The sequence below is a fragment of the Vigna angularis genome, chromosome 2 (genome assembly GCF_016808095.1).
Source record: "Vigna angularis cultivar LongXiaoDou No.4 chromosome 2, ASM1680809v1, whole genome shotgun sequence".
Lineage (NCBI taxonomy): Eukaryota > Viridiplantae > Streptophyta > Magnoliopsida > Fabales > Fabaceae > Vigna > Vigna angularis.
Genome location: NC_068971.1, coordinates 35,580,916 through 35,596,692, shown reverse-complemented (window position 1 = coordinate 35,596,692; position 15,777 = coordinate 35,580,916). Strand labels below are relative to the sequence as shown.

At 31.2% G+C, this 15,777-nt stretch overlaps 1 protein-coding gene across 1 annotated transcript; it reads right to left on the bottom strand.

Annotated features, from left to right (window-relative positions):
• Positions 1 to 393: 393 nt before the first annotated feature.
• LOC108328737 (probable 2-isopropylmalate synthase) lies at positions 394 to 14,399 on the bottom strand. Its single transcript, XM_017562630.2, has 12 exons — positions 13,849 to 14,399; positions 10,691 to 10,904; positions 10,544 to 10,624; positions 4,861 to 4,953; positions 4,685 to 4,771; positions 4,361 to 4,461; positions 2,262 to 2,295; positions 2,113 to 2,187; positions 1,537 to 1,620; positions 1,312 to 1,446; positions 743 to 891; positions 394 to 666 (listed from the first exon to the last, which is right to left on the bottom strand). The coding sequence occupies exons 1-12, from the start codon at positions 14,361 to 14,363 to the stop codon at positions 579 to 581; spliced, it is 1,656 nt and encodes a 551-aa protein (XP_017418119.1). The 5' UTR covers positions 14,364 to 14,399; the 3' UTR covers positions 394 to 578.
• Positions 14,400 to 15,777: the final 1,378 nt, after the last annotated feature.

Sequence of the window (15,777 nt, the reverse complement as noted above, 5' to 3'; positions counted from 1 at the left end):
ATGTCCATATCCGTCAACGAATATTGATTTACTTTGAAGGTCCAACGGATCTTTCATTTTTGTTTATGCTTTCAATGATTTTTTTTCATTTTTTTTTAACTTTTTATCGATGGACAGTTATGGAATGGGACGGTGGAGGAAGAAGATATGTGGTGATGTAGGGAGAAACCCTCTCACAAAATATTGGTTGGATTATGTTGAAAAATAAAGCTTCATAGTGGACCCGAACACGTATGCTACCTAACATTTTTCTTACACACGTTTTCTATTACAAATTGCACCCCTTTCCAATAGACCAAAATTAAAAATACTAAGATACCCTTCTTTAATGAATCAGTCGTTGCTGCTATGTCAATATCATCAACATAAAGCTACCCTTAAAGAAAAAGGAAAAAGGAATTAACATTTGCAATTCAAATATATCAAGGAAACATTACATAGTCTGGTTTTTGGCATAGCTATCGCTTGATATGCAAACTTTGAAAAGTAGATTAGAATACTCCATTTTAAACTTAACTGAGAAATTACAAACAGCCAATGGAACTTATTGCATACATTCGGCTATTAAAAGATATAAATCATTCCTTGAAATGGAGCATTTTGTTTAGTGCAGTAAGATAAGCCTCTACACTGGAAACAACAACATCTACTCCTTTTCCAATCCCACTGTAAAAAGACAAAAAACGAGGACTATTAGTAAAAGAATGATATACTAAAGCAATCAAGTTTTAATAAAAAATACCTAAATGTTGGATAAATTATGTTTCCATTTAATAAAGTAGAAGTATGTGAGTTCATGTTCTCTTTTCGAAGTACAACATGTACAGTTGCAATTGCATCGGTGCCTTCAGTCACTGTATTTAGAGAGTACTCAAGTACTTTCACAGCTTCCTGCATAAAAAATTGTAAAATTCCTTCATTTTCATTTTCATTTAAAAAATATAAATTGGAAAATAATATCATTGATCTTAGATGATGAAACTTCCATATATGACCCAACCATTGAACTACAAAGTTTAGATAAAATTTATCATCTCAATTTTGTGTATAAAAAATTATGATTCATATACACAAAGTTTCCCATGAAAACCCTAATCTTTGGGAGAGAAAGTTCATAAATACTTGTATATCAATAGAATTTCATAAGAGTACACAAAATAGCAAACTATTGAAAAGGATAAATACTTATATATATATATATATATATATATATATATATATATATATATATATATATATATATATATATATTAAGAGATGTAATAAAAAGGAAAATAAAAATAGAAAGTTGGAAATTGTTAAACATCAAACCTTCACAATGAGATCGACAGCCTTGTAAGCTGAATCCACTGGTCCTTTTCCAACAGAACAAGCAACATGTGTGCTAGTGTCAATTGAAACAAGTTGAACACTTGTTGTTGAAAAATTCAGAGTTCCACATGTCACCTACATTGATAGATATTCATTAATTTTTCTTCTTTCTTTTGTATTATTATCATACATATATAGTTTAAAATTAATCTCATTTCAATTTACCTGCAACCAACCAAGTTTCCAAATAGGTTCTACTTCAGAAACTTTATCTGATACCAATGCTTTAAGGTCAACATCAGTAACTCTCTAAGGAAAAGAAAAATATTTGAGTCAGATAATAAGAGGACATTAGTTCAAGATGACCAAAATGGAGTCACAATTAAAGACATTATAAAAATAGCAACAATTGTATTGTGAAAGTTTTGGTTTTCTCTATTTTTATGCTTCAAATTTTTGGATGCTTCTATTTATGATTAGTAATTTAATTTAGGGCTGCAAAACTATATTTTCTTGTTCGATAGTAGGTTATAATTTGACGTTAAATAAGAGTGAATAAATCCGATTATGTATAAAAAGGGTGCAATTTTTTTAATTTATTGAAATGGATAAATTTTAAGTTTTTTTTTTATGAAAAATGAATAAATCTTGAGTATTCTAAAATTCATGAAATAATCTATATATGTCCCAACATGCTTCTAAAAGTATTTTATCTTTTAATCCGGATTAGTCATAAAGTACAATAAACTGTATATTATATTGAGAAATGAAAAAAAAAGAAAAAGAAAACTAATTATTAACCTTTCTTTTTTCAGCCATTGCTTTGAAGTTTCTAAATACACTCTCAACTTCATCCTCCTTGAGTTCATAACCAAGCTGAAAAGGTAGAAATAGCTCAATGAGAAGAATGGTAACTGTGCCTTTGATCATGACAAAAAATAGTTACATACCTCTTTAAGTCGATTTTTCAAAGCTTGACGTCCGCTAGACGGTGAGGAAGTATAAACGAAGGAAAAAAAAAGTTATAATTTAAATATATGAAGTCTAAGACAAAAATTCATTAATCAATTATTACTAAATTACGAATAAAAAAGTTAATAAACATGATGAACCAAAATACCAAATTGAAATATAAAAGTGAATCAACTTAATTCACACAATTTGGTTCGCATAGGATTGAGCTAAAAAAAAGGTCAATTAAGCCGATTCTACTTTTTGGTGAGTCACTAATTTTACAACTCAACTTGTCCATCAAAGATTGATATAAGTTAGTTCACTTAAACATATTTTATTTTTATAATTTATTTTATATATTTATTACATTACGTGGATTTGACTCGATTTATTTTCTTTATAATTATAAAATCAAAATGTTCGCTTAATTTTCCAAACTTATTATCTTTTTATATAACTTAGACAAACAAATAAACTAAACATTTAAATATTATTAAGCAACATTTTAATATTTAAAAAATCAAATTACAAGCCTATATAATTATAAATAATAAATAATTTATAATGAAAAACTTTTAAAAAATAATAAAAAATTAATAAAATGTTGTTATTAGTGAATTACCGTCTTTAACACTCATTAACTCATGTATTATAGCCATTTTGACATCTCAACATCGAAACAATTGTTTTGTAGATAAAAGAGATTTATTGATTAAAAAAATAAATTCATTAAGCAATTGCATATGATAATAGTTGTAAAGTTAAATTAAAGATCACATAGATACTCATAATAGTAGTACTTGTTTCACTAATGTTGAATTATAATATTCATGTACAAGTATTTATAGTCTATGGCACTGGACCAATTTCCAACATTTACACTCAATATATGATATATTCTTATATGACATTTCCACCCCAATTTTCAATTTCAAAACTTACTCTTTTTTTCAAATTTAACTTTCTTTCATATAAATGTTTCTCTTGTTAATTTCATCTATAAGTTTCTTTCGTTTCAATAATTTTAAACTTCGTATTTTATATCTATTTCTCTAGTGTTCAGACAAATAGAAAATGCAACAATTTTAACAAATAAACTGTAAAATGATTTTATATTGATGCTATAATTAACTTCAACATTACTCATCGTATTACATGTTATATTTGTTTTAAACTTCTTTAACCTTTTACTCCATTCATTTTTCATAAATGTTTCACTTATTTCATCTATAAGTTTTATTTCAAGCATTTTGAGTTTTTTTTTTCTTTTTATATTTATGGCTACTATTCTTAAAAAATCTTAATAAACTATAAATTTTCTTTACTACATCTTAATATTAAATATATGTATAAAATTTTCTATATTATATCTGTATGAATAATAAGTTGATACAAATATAATTTCGACATCCATTATTTGACATTAAAATAATTAATAAATGAATTAACAAGAGAATTTTCAAACTATAAAATGATTTTAATATTTTTTAAGTTAGAATAATCTTATATATTAAAATATTCACTGATATAAATATATATTAAAGATATATAAATCATAAATTATTAGTAACATCAGGATAAAATATTACATATTTTCCACTTTATACCTAAATAGCTTTAGGTGTGCTTTTTGGGAATTCTTATTAAATGATTGTTATAAATTACAACTCCATTCCATTGATATAAGATTAGAAAAAAAGAAGAAGCTTATTACAGTAATTTCATTCTATAAAGTTACAAGAATAATGATTTTAAATATGAATTACGTTGTTGCGTATTGAAGTGTGTTTATTATAAGGTTGTATGTTCATTTTTCCTTTAATTCACACCTCAAAATGTTATTTTTTATATTATTTTTTAAATTTAAGATAACATTTTATCTTAATATATATATAGTGTATTTCTCTCTCTCTCTCTCTCTTTATATATATATATATATATATATATATATATATATATATATATATATATATATATATATATATATATATATATATATATATATATATATATATATATATATATATATATATATATATATATATATATATATATATATATATATCAAATAGAGTTGTAAGAAAATGACATATACCTTAGCTTCCCTAGTACCATATTAGCTCCACTGGACCTTTCATAACCAATATCTTCAGGAGAAAGTATTTCATATGTAGCTCTGTGCTTTAACAATCCATCCTACAAAGTAGAAATAATATTAAAAACAAAAGGGAAAAAAATTTAAGAAACCAACTGAAAAATAGATATATAGAAATCATTATAGTTTATGTTCAAAGATATATAACAAATACAAGGCACTAGTAAAAATCACTGATTAGATATAAATCATAATATTTATTTGAGAAATAGAATAGGCATTAAGGAAATAAAACGCAAGAGGGTAGCTTTTAACTCCACTAACCTGATGAATGCCACTTTCATGTAGAAATGCATTATCACCTACTATAGCTTTGTGTGGCTGTAAATGCATACCAGAGAACTCTTCAACCTGTTCAAAAACAAAAGTATATACAATTTTGAATTGAAGAAAGGAGGAAAATATTCCAAAAATGAATGAATAGTTTAAAAATATGAAACCATCTTGCTGGTCTTCAGTATCTCCTTTGTATTAATTCCAGTATATAAACCACCTAAAACATGAACTCCTCTGCATCTTAGGGCCATCACAACCTTCAATAAAAAAATATAAAATAAGTTGAAGTATATTAAAGAAGATGAAATTAATTAAGTTACTCAGCTCATTTACTGTTGTAAAAAGTTGACAGAATCACGAACAAAATTTCCTGAGACGTGTAAAGTCACTGTCCTTAAGGACTTATCCGCAGTGTGTTGCGCAAGTCCCTCAGGATACAACAGAAACTCCTCAGAATTTCTGAGGATCTCAGAACTAGCAAGGAACTCTAAACAGAGTATAAGAATAACCCAGAATAATTTTAGAAGAGAAAAAGAGCTAAAAAATAAAACTCAGAAAAGAGAAGAATGAGAAAGACTAAATTTTTGTGTGTTTTGAAATGGGGAAAGACTCTCTATTTATAGAGCTAGGAAAGCATCAACTAAATAAAAGAAATTAAAACCATTAAAATTTTAACGTTGCAGCAAATAAATTATTTGAACGTTGCTTTTAAAATTCTAACGTTGGCAATTAAGAATGTTAACATTGCCAATCTAACGTTGAAACAACGTTTTCATATTTTGCAATATAATAATAATATATTATAACAATCCCCCACATATTGTAAAATAGAGTTGAAAGAAATAGTCTTTGACTCAAATAGTTCAAACACTAAAAGAAAAACATGAAATTTTTATTCTGGGTCTCATAGGATGTAATGCATCAGAGCTGGTATAGCAAGTTATATGAACCAATCTTAGATTTAGAAACTTAACACACAGTGTAGTTGGTATAGCAAGCTATATGAACCAAAGACACTCGACGTGTGTTAAAGGTTTATCAATCACAATATACCCCCACAATTCTTTTTGTTATCGCTGTGTTGCGCTAATTAGGCCATGCGTGTGCCCGATATTCATGAGTGCTCTAGAGATCATGCTAAGATCTCATACAAGCGGCCCCACTAGACACTCATATAGGTGATTTCATCAAGTGTATGCTGCAAATCATACACCACCCCATAAGGGATATGAAAATCATTAAAACTTTGTTTAAGCTAAAATTCTTTCACCATAAAGAATTTCAATGACAAAGTTTAACCTCTCATAATGCAGTCTCTAGCACTTTCACATTTAGTGCTATCAAAACTAACAAATGACTTGTTTTTACCCATATGAACCTTATTCATGGGATCTCCAATCACAAAGGTTGGGTTACCATCACTTGTTTGTTTGCAAGTGGCTTAAGTCTCATTCCCTTCGATGTTTCTAATATCATTTGTCTTCCCAGGGGTTTTGTCAGAGGATCTGCTAGATTCCGTTCTGACTTCACATAGTCAATGGAAATAGTTCCACTCTTTAGCAGCTGCTTTACCAAATTGTGTCTCAATTGGATATGTTTATTCTTTCCATTGTAATTCTTGTTTTTAGCTATAGCTATTGTCGATTGGCAATCACAGTGTATTGACACCGATGGGGTTGGTTTCATTCCTAGTGGAATGTTTGATAAGAAGTTTTTCAACCACTCAGCCTCATTACCAGCCATCCCAAGAGCGACAAACTCAGATTCCATTGTTGATCTTGCAATAATAGTTTATCTGGCTGATCTCCATGTAATCGCACCACCCCCAAGTGTGAATACATAACCACTAGTGGATTTTGTCTCATCTGAATCAGAGATCCAGTTAGCATCACTATACCCTTCTAGTACAGCGGGAAATCCACTATATTCAATGGCATAATCCATTGAACCTCTTAAGTATCTCATAAGCCTGGAAAGTGCATCCCAATGTTCTTGATTTGGACATTGAGTGTACCTACTCAGTCTACGTACTGCATAAGCAATATCAGGTCTAGAAAAGCTCATCAAGTGTAGTAAGCTCCCAATTATCTGGGCATACTGAGGCTGAGATAATGATTCTCCTCTATTTTTCATTAATTTAGAGTTAGCATCATAAGGGGTACTCACGGGTTTGAAATCATAATACCCAAACTTCTTAAGAAGTTTCTCAATGTATTGTTCTTGGGATAGTAATATACTATCTCCCTTCCTTATGATTTTAACACCTAAAATTACATTGGCTTCACCCATGTCTTTCATTTCAAAGTTCGATCCTAGAAATAATTTAGTTCTAGTAACAATCTCATTGCATGTACCAAAAATTAACATGTCATCCACATACAAACATATAATGACACAATCACCATTTTCAAATTTAGAGTACACACATTTATCAGCATCATTAGGTGAAAAACCATCACATAGCAATACATTATCTAGTTTTTCGTGTCACTGTTTTGGTGCTTGTTTTAACCCATACAAAGATTTTAAAAGTTTACAAACTTTATTCTCTTGACCAGGTACTACACACCTTTCAGGTTGAGTCATATAAATTTCCTCCTCTAAATCACAATTCAAAAAGGCAGTTTTAACATCCATTTGGTGTATCACTAGCTTATGGATGGCTGCTAAGGCTAATAGAACTCGAATAGAGGAAATCCTAGTCACAGGGGCAAAAGTATCAAAGTAATCTATGTTGGGTTTTTGAGCAAAACCTTTTGCTACTAATCTTGCCTTATACTTCTCTATAGATCCATCAAGATGATACTTTTTCTTAAAGATCCACTTACAACCAATTGGTTTTGCTCCTTTAGGCAAATCTACTAAGCTCCAAATATTATTTTTCTGAATTGATTCAATTTCAGTCTTAATGGCTTTATCCCACTATTTTGCATCAGGAGCACTAATGGCTTCTACAAAGTTACTTGGATCATTATCAACTAGATAGGTATAGAAATCATTACCAAATGAAGTTCCTTCCTTTGTCTTTTACTTCTTCTTAATTCCTTATACAAGGCATCACTATTATTATTATTTTCTATAGGTTGAGACGTCTCACTAACCTTTAAAGGAAAAACATGTTAAAAAAACTCAGCATTTTTCGTCTCCATTATAGAATTTCTTTCAAGTGTATCACTTTTAAGAACTAGAAACCTATAGGCAGCACTATGTTCAGCATAACCTAAGAACATACAATCAGAGGTTTTAGAGCCTATTTTCCTTTTCTTAGGATCGGGTAACATCACCTTAGCTAGGCACCCCCACACTCTTAAATATTTAAGGTTAGGTTGATAACCTCTCCACAACTCATACGGAGTTTTACCAGTTTTCTTATGAGGTATTCTATTTTGTAAAAAACACGCAGTAAGCAAGGCTTCTCCCCAAAGGTTATCAGGTGCACTAGAACTAATAAGCATAGCATTCATCATCTCCTTAAGAGTTCTATTTTTTCTCTCAGCTACTCCATTAGACTCAGGTGAATATGGTGGAGTTACCTCATGGATGATACCTTCTTTAACACAAAAGTCATTAAACAAAACATATTCACCACCGCTATCTGATCTAATCCTTTTAATCTTCTTATTCAATTGATTTTCTACTTCTACTTTATAGGTTAAAAACACATCAAAGGCTTCATTTTTGTGTTTGATTAAGTATACTTTGGTGTATCTAGAATAATCATCTATAAAGGTCACAAAATAATTTTTACCTCCTCTAGACATGGTTTGTTTCATATCAGCTAGATCAGTGTGAATTAACCCTAACAGTTCAGTTTGACGTTATACAAAGAAACATGTTTTCTTTGTTATTTTAGATTCTACACATATATCACATTTACTACTCTGTTTATCATGCATATTAATTAATCCTAGTTGTTTTAATTTCATAACATAGGAAGAATTCAGATGTCCTAATCTAGCATGCCATATATCATATGAGTCAATAATATAAGCAGAAGATGATGATTCATTAATATTTTCAGAAATGTTAAGTACAAAGAGACCTTGATCACAATATCATTTTCCCACAAAAACATTATTTTTTGTCATTACAATCTTGTCAGACTCGAATGACACTTTAACCCCCACTTTTCCCAGTAGTGCTACAGAGATTAAATTAACTCTGATTGATGGCACATGTAGCACATCACTCAAGGCCAGAGTCTTTCCAGATGTGAGTTTGAGAAGAACTTTCCCTTTTCCCAAAACAGGAGTGGTCTTGGAATCATTAAGGTAGACGTGTTCTTCTCCATCCCCTACACTAGTGTAAGAGGTAAAGGCACTTTTGTTTGCACAGATATGCCTGGTAGCACCAGAGTCTACCACACACTTGCTCACATTTGTCATCAGATTTACTTGAGAAATGATTACAGCAATAATGTCATCTCCTTCGACTATATTAGCCTTAGGAGGATTGTCGTTTCTTACTCTGCGTCTGCACTGTTGTGCATGATGGCCCGACTTCCCACATACGAAGCAATTTCCTTTCTTCTTAAAGGTGGGGTTAGATGTATTGGGGCGAAATTTTCGAAAATTATTTTTCTTATTGTGATCAGGTTTGTGTTCTTACCTTTTTGGAGCAGGTTTGTCTTCTACCATGTTTGCTTTTGCAGACAATGCTTTGGCCCTCACAGCAGCACATTCTTTCCTGTTGGTATCTTCAATAATTATGTGAGTGATCAGCTCTGAAAGAGACATTTGCTTTTGTCTGTGTTTTAGTTGTTGCTTGTAATTAGTCCAGGAAGGCGGCAGTTTCTCTATCAGAAGCTTTGAAACAAACTCATCTGGAAGAAGAACGTTCTCCGCTTTGATATCTTCGAGTAGCTTGTGGTACTCATTAATTTGCGACTTTATGTCCTTATCTTCAACCATTTCCCAGCGATAGTAATTGCCAATGATGAATCTTTGCCTGACTATATCTTCAGCAGTGTATTTGAGAATCAACGAATCCCAAATTTCTTTCGCTTCCTTATAGGAACAATATACATCGAACAAATCATTAGAGAGTGCACTAAGTAAAGTATGACGGCATACCTTGTTTGCATGAACCCAGTCTTCAACTTGTTTTGAATTTGGAGGGAGAGTGGAGTCGGGTTTTGAAGAAGAAAGGGCAAAAGCGACTCCATACATGTCTAAGAGGGTTGACACGCATTCTTGCCAGCGCCGGAAATTCTGACCAGAGAAGACTTCAATTTTTGATACATCCGGGAAAGGTTTCGCGAAGACCGTTTGAGTTTCGGAAACAATATTTTGATTCTCCGGGATTGAGTTGTTGTTGTTGTCAGCCATAAGTCCTTAAGATTGTTGTAAAAAGCTGACAGAATCACGAACAAAATTTCCTGAGGTGTGTAGAGTCACTGTCCTTAAGGACTTATCCGCGGTGTGTTGCGCAAGTCCCCTAGGATACAACAGGAACTTCTCAGAATTTGTGACAATCTCAGAACTAGCAAGGAAATCTAAATAGAGTATAAGAATAACCCAAAATAATTTTAGAAGAGAAAAAAAGCTAAAGAATAAAACTCACAAAAGAGAAGAATGAGAAAGACTAAATTTTTGTGTGTTTTAGAATGGAGAAAGGCTCTCTATTCATATAGCTAAGAAAACATCAACTAAATAAAAGAAATTAAAACCATTAGAATGCAGCAAATAAATACGTTGCTTTTAAAATTCTAACGTTGACAATTAAGAGAATGTTAACGTTGCCAATCTAACGTTGCAACAACGTTTTCATATTATATAATAATAATAAAAATAATACAAGAGTAAATAAGTGTAAATATAAGATAGAAAATAGAAGAATGATAGTAACCTCTTCAAATGCAGCATTACCAGCCCTTTCACCAATTCCATTAATTGTTACTTCTAGTTGTCTTGCACCAGCACGGGCAGCCTGAAAGTAAATAGAAGTCAGTGAAATTGATTACAGTAATTGAGTGGTATAGTGTTATAAAAATACCTCAATTGTGTTTGCAGTAGCATGTCCAAGATCATTATGACAGTGAGCAGAAATAATAGCATTTTCAATTCCAGGGGTATTGGCTTTTATGTCAGCAATCAGTTTTCCAAACTCCAAAGGCATTGTTATGCCCACAGTGTCTCCTACGCCCAATGTTGTTGCCCCAGCTTTTATAACATCTCCAAATATTTCATAAAGAAACTCTCTATCCGATCTGCTCCAACAAAGATTCAATAAACTTAAAATACAACTCATAATTCGCCTTTTAATAATATATAATATATTTTACTTTTTATATATGCCATCTCTACCAAGTTTACAAAATATATTTCCATTCATAGGATAACTATATTATTCAATATTTTTAACCATTATTTTCATTATTCATATATTTATCTAAAATTTTGGGAAACAAATGTTATTTTAAAATTATTTCAAAAGCTAATAAAAAAAAGACATTGTATGCTAGAGAAGAGATGCAGAGGAATGGAAAGGAAAGAATAAAAGGGAATGTATTTTTTAAAAACTTGTTTCTCTCTAAACCTTCTGTGCCATTTCTCCAAGATTATTACTTCATCCTTCATTTTATCTAAACTTACCTTATTACTCCTCGAATAGAGGACAACACAAACAATCGATTTGCCACATTTTTTTTTCTCTATTCTTAAGTTAATTTTATGGGTTTGCATGTCGTATTCGCAAGTTTGCATGTAATCTTATATAATTAATCTGAATTTTTTTTTTTGTATAATTAGAACATCACGTTAAATATAGAACTAAGACTATATATGAGTTAAGCTAGTAATATTTTACACTTGATTATATCTATTTTAACTTATGTGTTGATCCTTAATGAGATGATATGATTAATGAGATGATATGATTGTTTGATTGTGATTTTGATTCATTGAAATTAACTTGTGATGAACACTATGAGTGAAATTGTATGGTGAAATAGTTTTTAAAACATAGGGTATGAGTTGTATTGATTGATTGATTTATGGAAATGGGCATATAAGTCTCAACAATTGACTTCTAGTTATTTTGACATGATCTAGGATTAATTAAGACTTATAAAAGGGATAAAACACTAATTTGAACCAATTGAACAAACTGATGTGCTTATTTATCTCTAGTTTCTAATATAACGTTGAGTGGTGATTCTGAATACGCTAGACGTAACTTTGAAAATTAAAGTCAATGAGCTTTAGAGGTTTAGGGCGATGAACACTGCCTAAGTATTGTTGGACGCTCACTTAATAGTGAACTCTATGAGTTTAGGGCATTGGCACAACCCAAGTGAGTTCAAATAAGTTTGGGTATTAGGTACCTTGGGATGTTGGCAGGTGTAACCTTGTGTTTTTTATTCTCTTTGTTGCTTTTTTAGTTTTTTTTAATGTAATTATGAATATGTCTTGAATAAATTAGTATTGTGATTTGATATGAATTATATGGAATGAGAAGGTAATGATTCTTAGGGTGAGAATACTACTATTTGTGGTGGTGTGTGAAGTGTATTGATGGCAAAGATCGGAATGATGTCATCTTAACTCTACTAATATTGAACTCATATGAAGAAGATAAATAGTTATGAAAGTCGATAAAGATTCCTATATGGAGTTTCAGTAAGAGATCAAACTCACAAGTACAAAATTTACTTTGTCATACTCTATAGATAGGAAAATCGCCCAAAGATGATATAACTATACCTCTTGAGATATAGGAGTGAATGAGTGATGATATGTGTAGGGTCCATATTCTACTCAATATACTAGTCTTCTCAAAGTTTAGTCTAATAATATCTAATTGTTATAAAACAGACATAATTATCTTTATTTATATATATATATATATATATATATATATATATATATATATATATATATATATATATATATTTATTGTTGTTTAGATGTTTGATGATTTTAGTTTGACGTATAAGTTATGAAGAGATGTATAAGTTTTTTTTTTTAATTTGGTACGATTTAAATTCTTTGTAGCTTATACTGTGTATTGTTGGATGTGGTTGTGATATCCATCTGCCTTGATAATGTTTTCATGAAAAAAAAAAAAAAGGATAATACAGGAACATTAGAGAAGCAACACTCTTATACTATTTTTTTTCCTTTCATTCAACTGAAGTTTGGTTATTGATATCATTTAATACAAATGTATATTTTGTTAATGTATATCATTTAATAAAAAATTAGGTGTATCAAATTATCATTTTTCTTTGTTGATAGACCATCCTTATTTTGAAATATACTATCTTAGAAATGTGCAGGACTTTACATAACATATTTATACTTTCTATAATTGAATTGTGTGCTTAATATTGATAATGTTGTGACCTAATTAATAGAAGTTCTTCTATAATTGGACCGATATATATATATATATATATATATATATATATATATATATATATATATATATATATATATATATATATATATATATATATATATAATTTAACGTTATAACATATTTATTTTTATCATATATTTTTATTTTTATTTTTAAAAGATATTTCAAAAAATGTATTTTAGTTTTTAAAGTATCGGGGGTACTTTTAAATTGCAGTGGACTTCTTTAGAATTGGTATGTACAATAACCTTATCATAATTATCTATTTTAATTTAATTTCATTTATCTATTATTACTCGGTTAACCGCTATCATCCACATATTTAAATTTTGGATTTTTTTGGAATTAGGTTTCTCTGTACTCTAGAAACGTATATAATATATATGCCATTTATTTGACACATATTTATAAAAATAATAATAAAAGATCTGTAAAAGATTTATGAAAAATTAATATTTTGGAACACATAATTTTTCACATTTATTTCATATTTCTTTTTTATTTTATACTTTAAATTATATTATTATATGTAAAGTAAATATAAAAATATATAATTCTATTGTTACTTAAATTTGTGTATATTAAAATATTATTACGAGTAGAAAACAACAAATTACACTCGTTTTACACTGTCAAATAATAATATTTCAATTATAATTATATTATTATTTAATTTAAAATCATAATATATTATTATATTATTAAAAGTAGTATCAAATCAATGTTCTTTTTTTAAAATTTGTGTGAAACTAACTTTTTCCATATGGAAACAGAAAGGAGATGAGAGGAACCTGGCTGCATCCTCAGCAGCGAACTGGATGTCACGACAACCCAAACTGCGAGCGAAAGCGACCATGTGGCGAGCTATTTGTAGAACCTCTTGTTTGGTCTTTCGGAGCTTGTACTCCATGTGAATGGGGCTGGTGGCGATGAAGGGCATAAGCCTCGGCCTCTTCGCCTCCTTCACAGCCTCCCATGCAGTCCTAATGTCCTTCTCATTGCACCTGCATATTGCAACAATCACCGGAACGTACTCATCATCGTCGAACTTCTTCCCAACTTCCTCCGCTATCATCTTTACGGCGTTGAAGTCCTCCTGTGATGCAGACGGGAACCCCGCATCGATCACGTCCACGCCCAGCTTCGCCAGCTGCCGCGCTATCCTCAGCTTCTGCTCTGCGGTCATGGCAGCGCCGGGGGCTTGCTCGCCGTCTCGGAGGGTGGTGTCTAATATGCGGACGTAGGAAGGGTCCGGAATATGGCCCGGGATATACTCGGGCCGGGAACGAGAGCGAGTGCTGTTCATGGATGCAAGTTTTGATTCAGAGGAAAGAATCTTTGGACTGAGGAAGATGTTTTGTCTTCTCATTTATAGTAACAAAGTTAATTACTTTTTATTTAATATTTTTTCTGAAATACTTTAACTTTTCTCTATACTTATTGCAGTTATGTTTTAAGAAAAATATGAAGTAAGTATTAATAAAAAGGTTTAAACTCTCGATACTATTCATATTTATTAATCTCAAGTTGATCTTCGTATTTGTAATTATCTCAATGGGATCTTTGAAAAATTGAGTCAATTTTATCCTGTCGTTAAGTGTTAACAAACGGTGTTAAAATTTATTGACGTAAAATTTTTTTAAATGAACAATTTATGATGTGACACAAAATTTAATTAAAAATGTTAGAAATTTAAAGTCTTCATCATCTCCTACATAGTCGAAGTCAGCTTCGGATTCTCGGGTGTACGAGGTTTGAAGAACCATGGGGTCACATGACGTTGTCGGCGAGAGGGGATTTAAATTATCAGGAACTTGAGTTATCAGGAACTTAAATTTAATCAAACCTATTAAAATTCATAGATTAGGAATTTCTAATTATTTCTCTTCCAAATGTTGATTCACTCTTCCAAAAGCTTATTCACTCTCAATTAGCCCTGATCAGAAACGTTTTTCCCCTTAGTCTTCTGTTTTGGGTCAGTATAGGATTCTCGTGAGGGTTTCCTTCCTCCTTCTCTTCCTAGTTTGAGCTCGCCACACCTGGACGCACGAAGAGGATGACAGTGCTGCGTTGGGTGTTCGGGTGGGCTCTTCGTCAATCAGAAGATGTTCTTCTTCTCGCTCTTCTTTGTTTCTGATTCGACGTTGTAGAGAACTCTCCTTCTCTTAGTTCTAGTTCGTGGCGCAAGGAGGGAGGCTCCCTTCCTCTTCTTGTTCTCGGTTCTGGTTCGGTTCACGCAGGGAGGGGAGGCGTTTTCGGCCCAGGCACGATTCTATCTCTGCAACGTTAAGGGCATGTCCTCCACGTCTCCGTCACGAGCGTTCCTGTTTGACGGCAGGGTTGTGGAGGAGAAGATCGAGGCTTGCGTCTTGTGGTGTGGTGGCCTTCGTTTCTCAGCATCTTCGAAGGTAACAGAGCTTGTGGTGGTGCGTTACGTTTCGGGGTTTTTGGCTTGCGATTTGATCTTGTAATTTCGGAGTTAGGATTTCAAATTAGGGAATTTGAATTTCTGATGCTTGCGTTTTGGGTTTGGGTTCTCGTTGGTGGTGCTTGATTCTTCGTTGCAGTATCACGAATTAAGGGTTAGGGTTTGCAATCTATTCTTGCAAATCGAGGTTTATGATCTTGTTTAGGAATTCTCTTTTAGGTGCTCTGTTATTATTTTCCGACCTTGAAGTTTCCAACCTGGTCATCCAATGCTTCTTCTTGTTTGTTAAAAG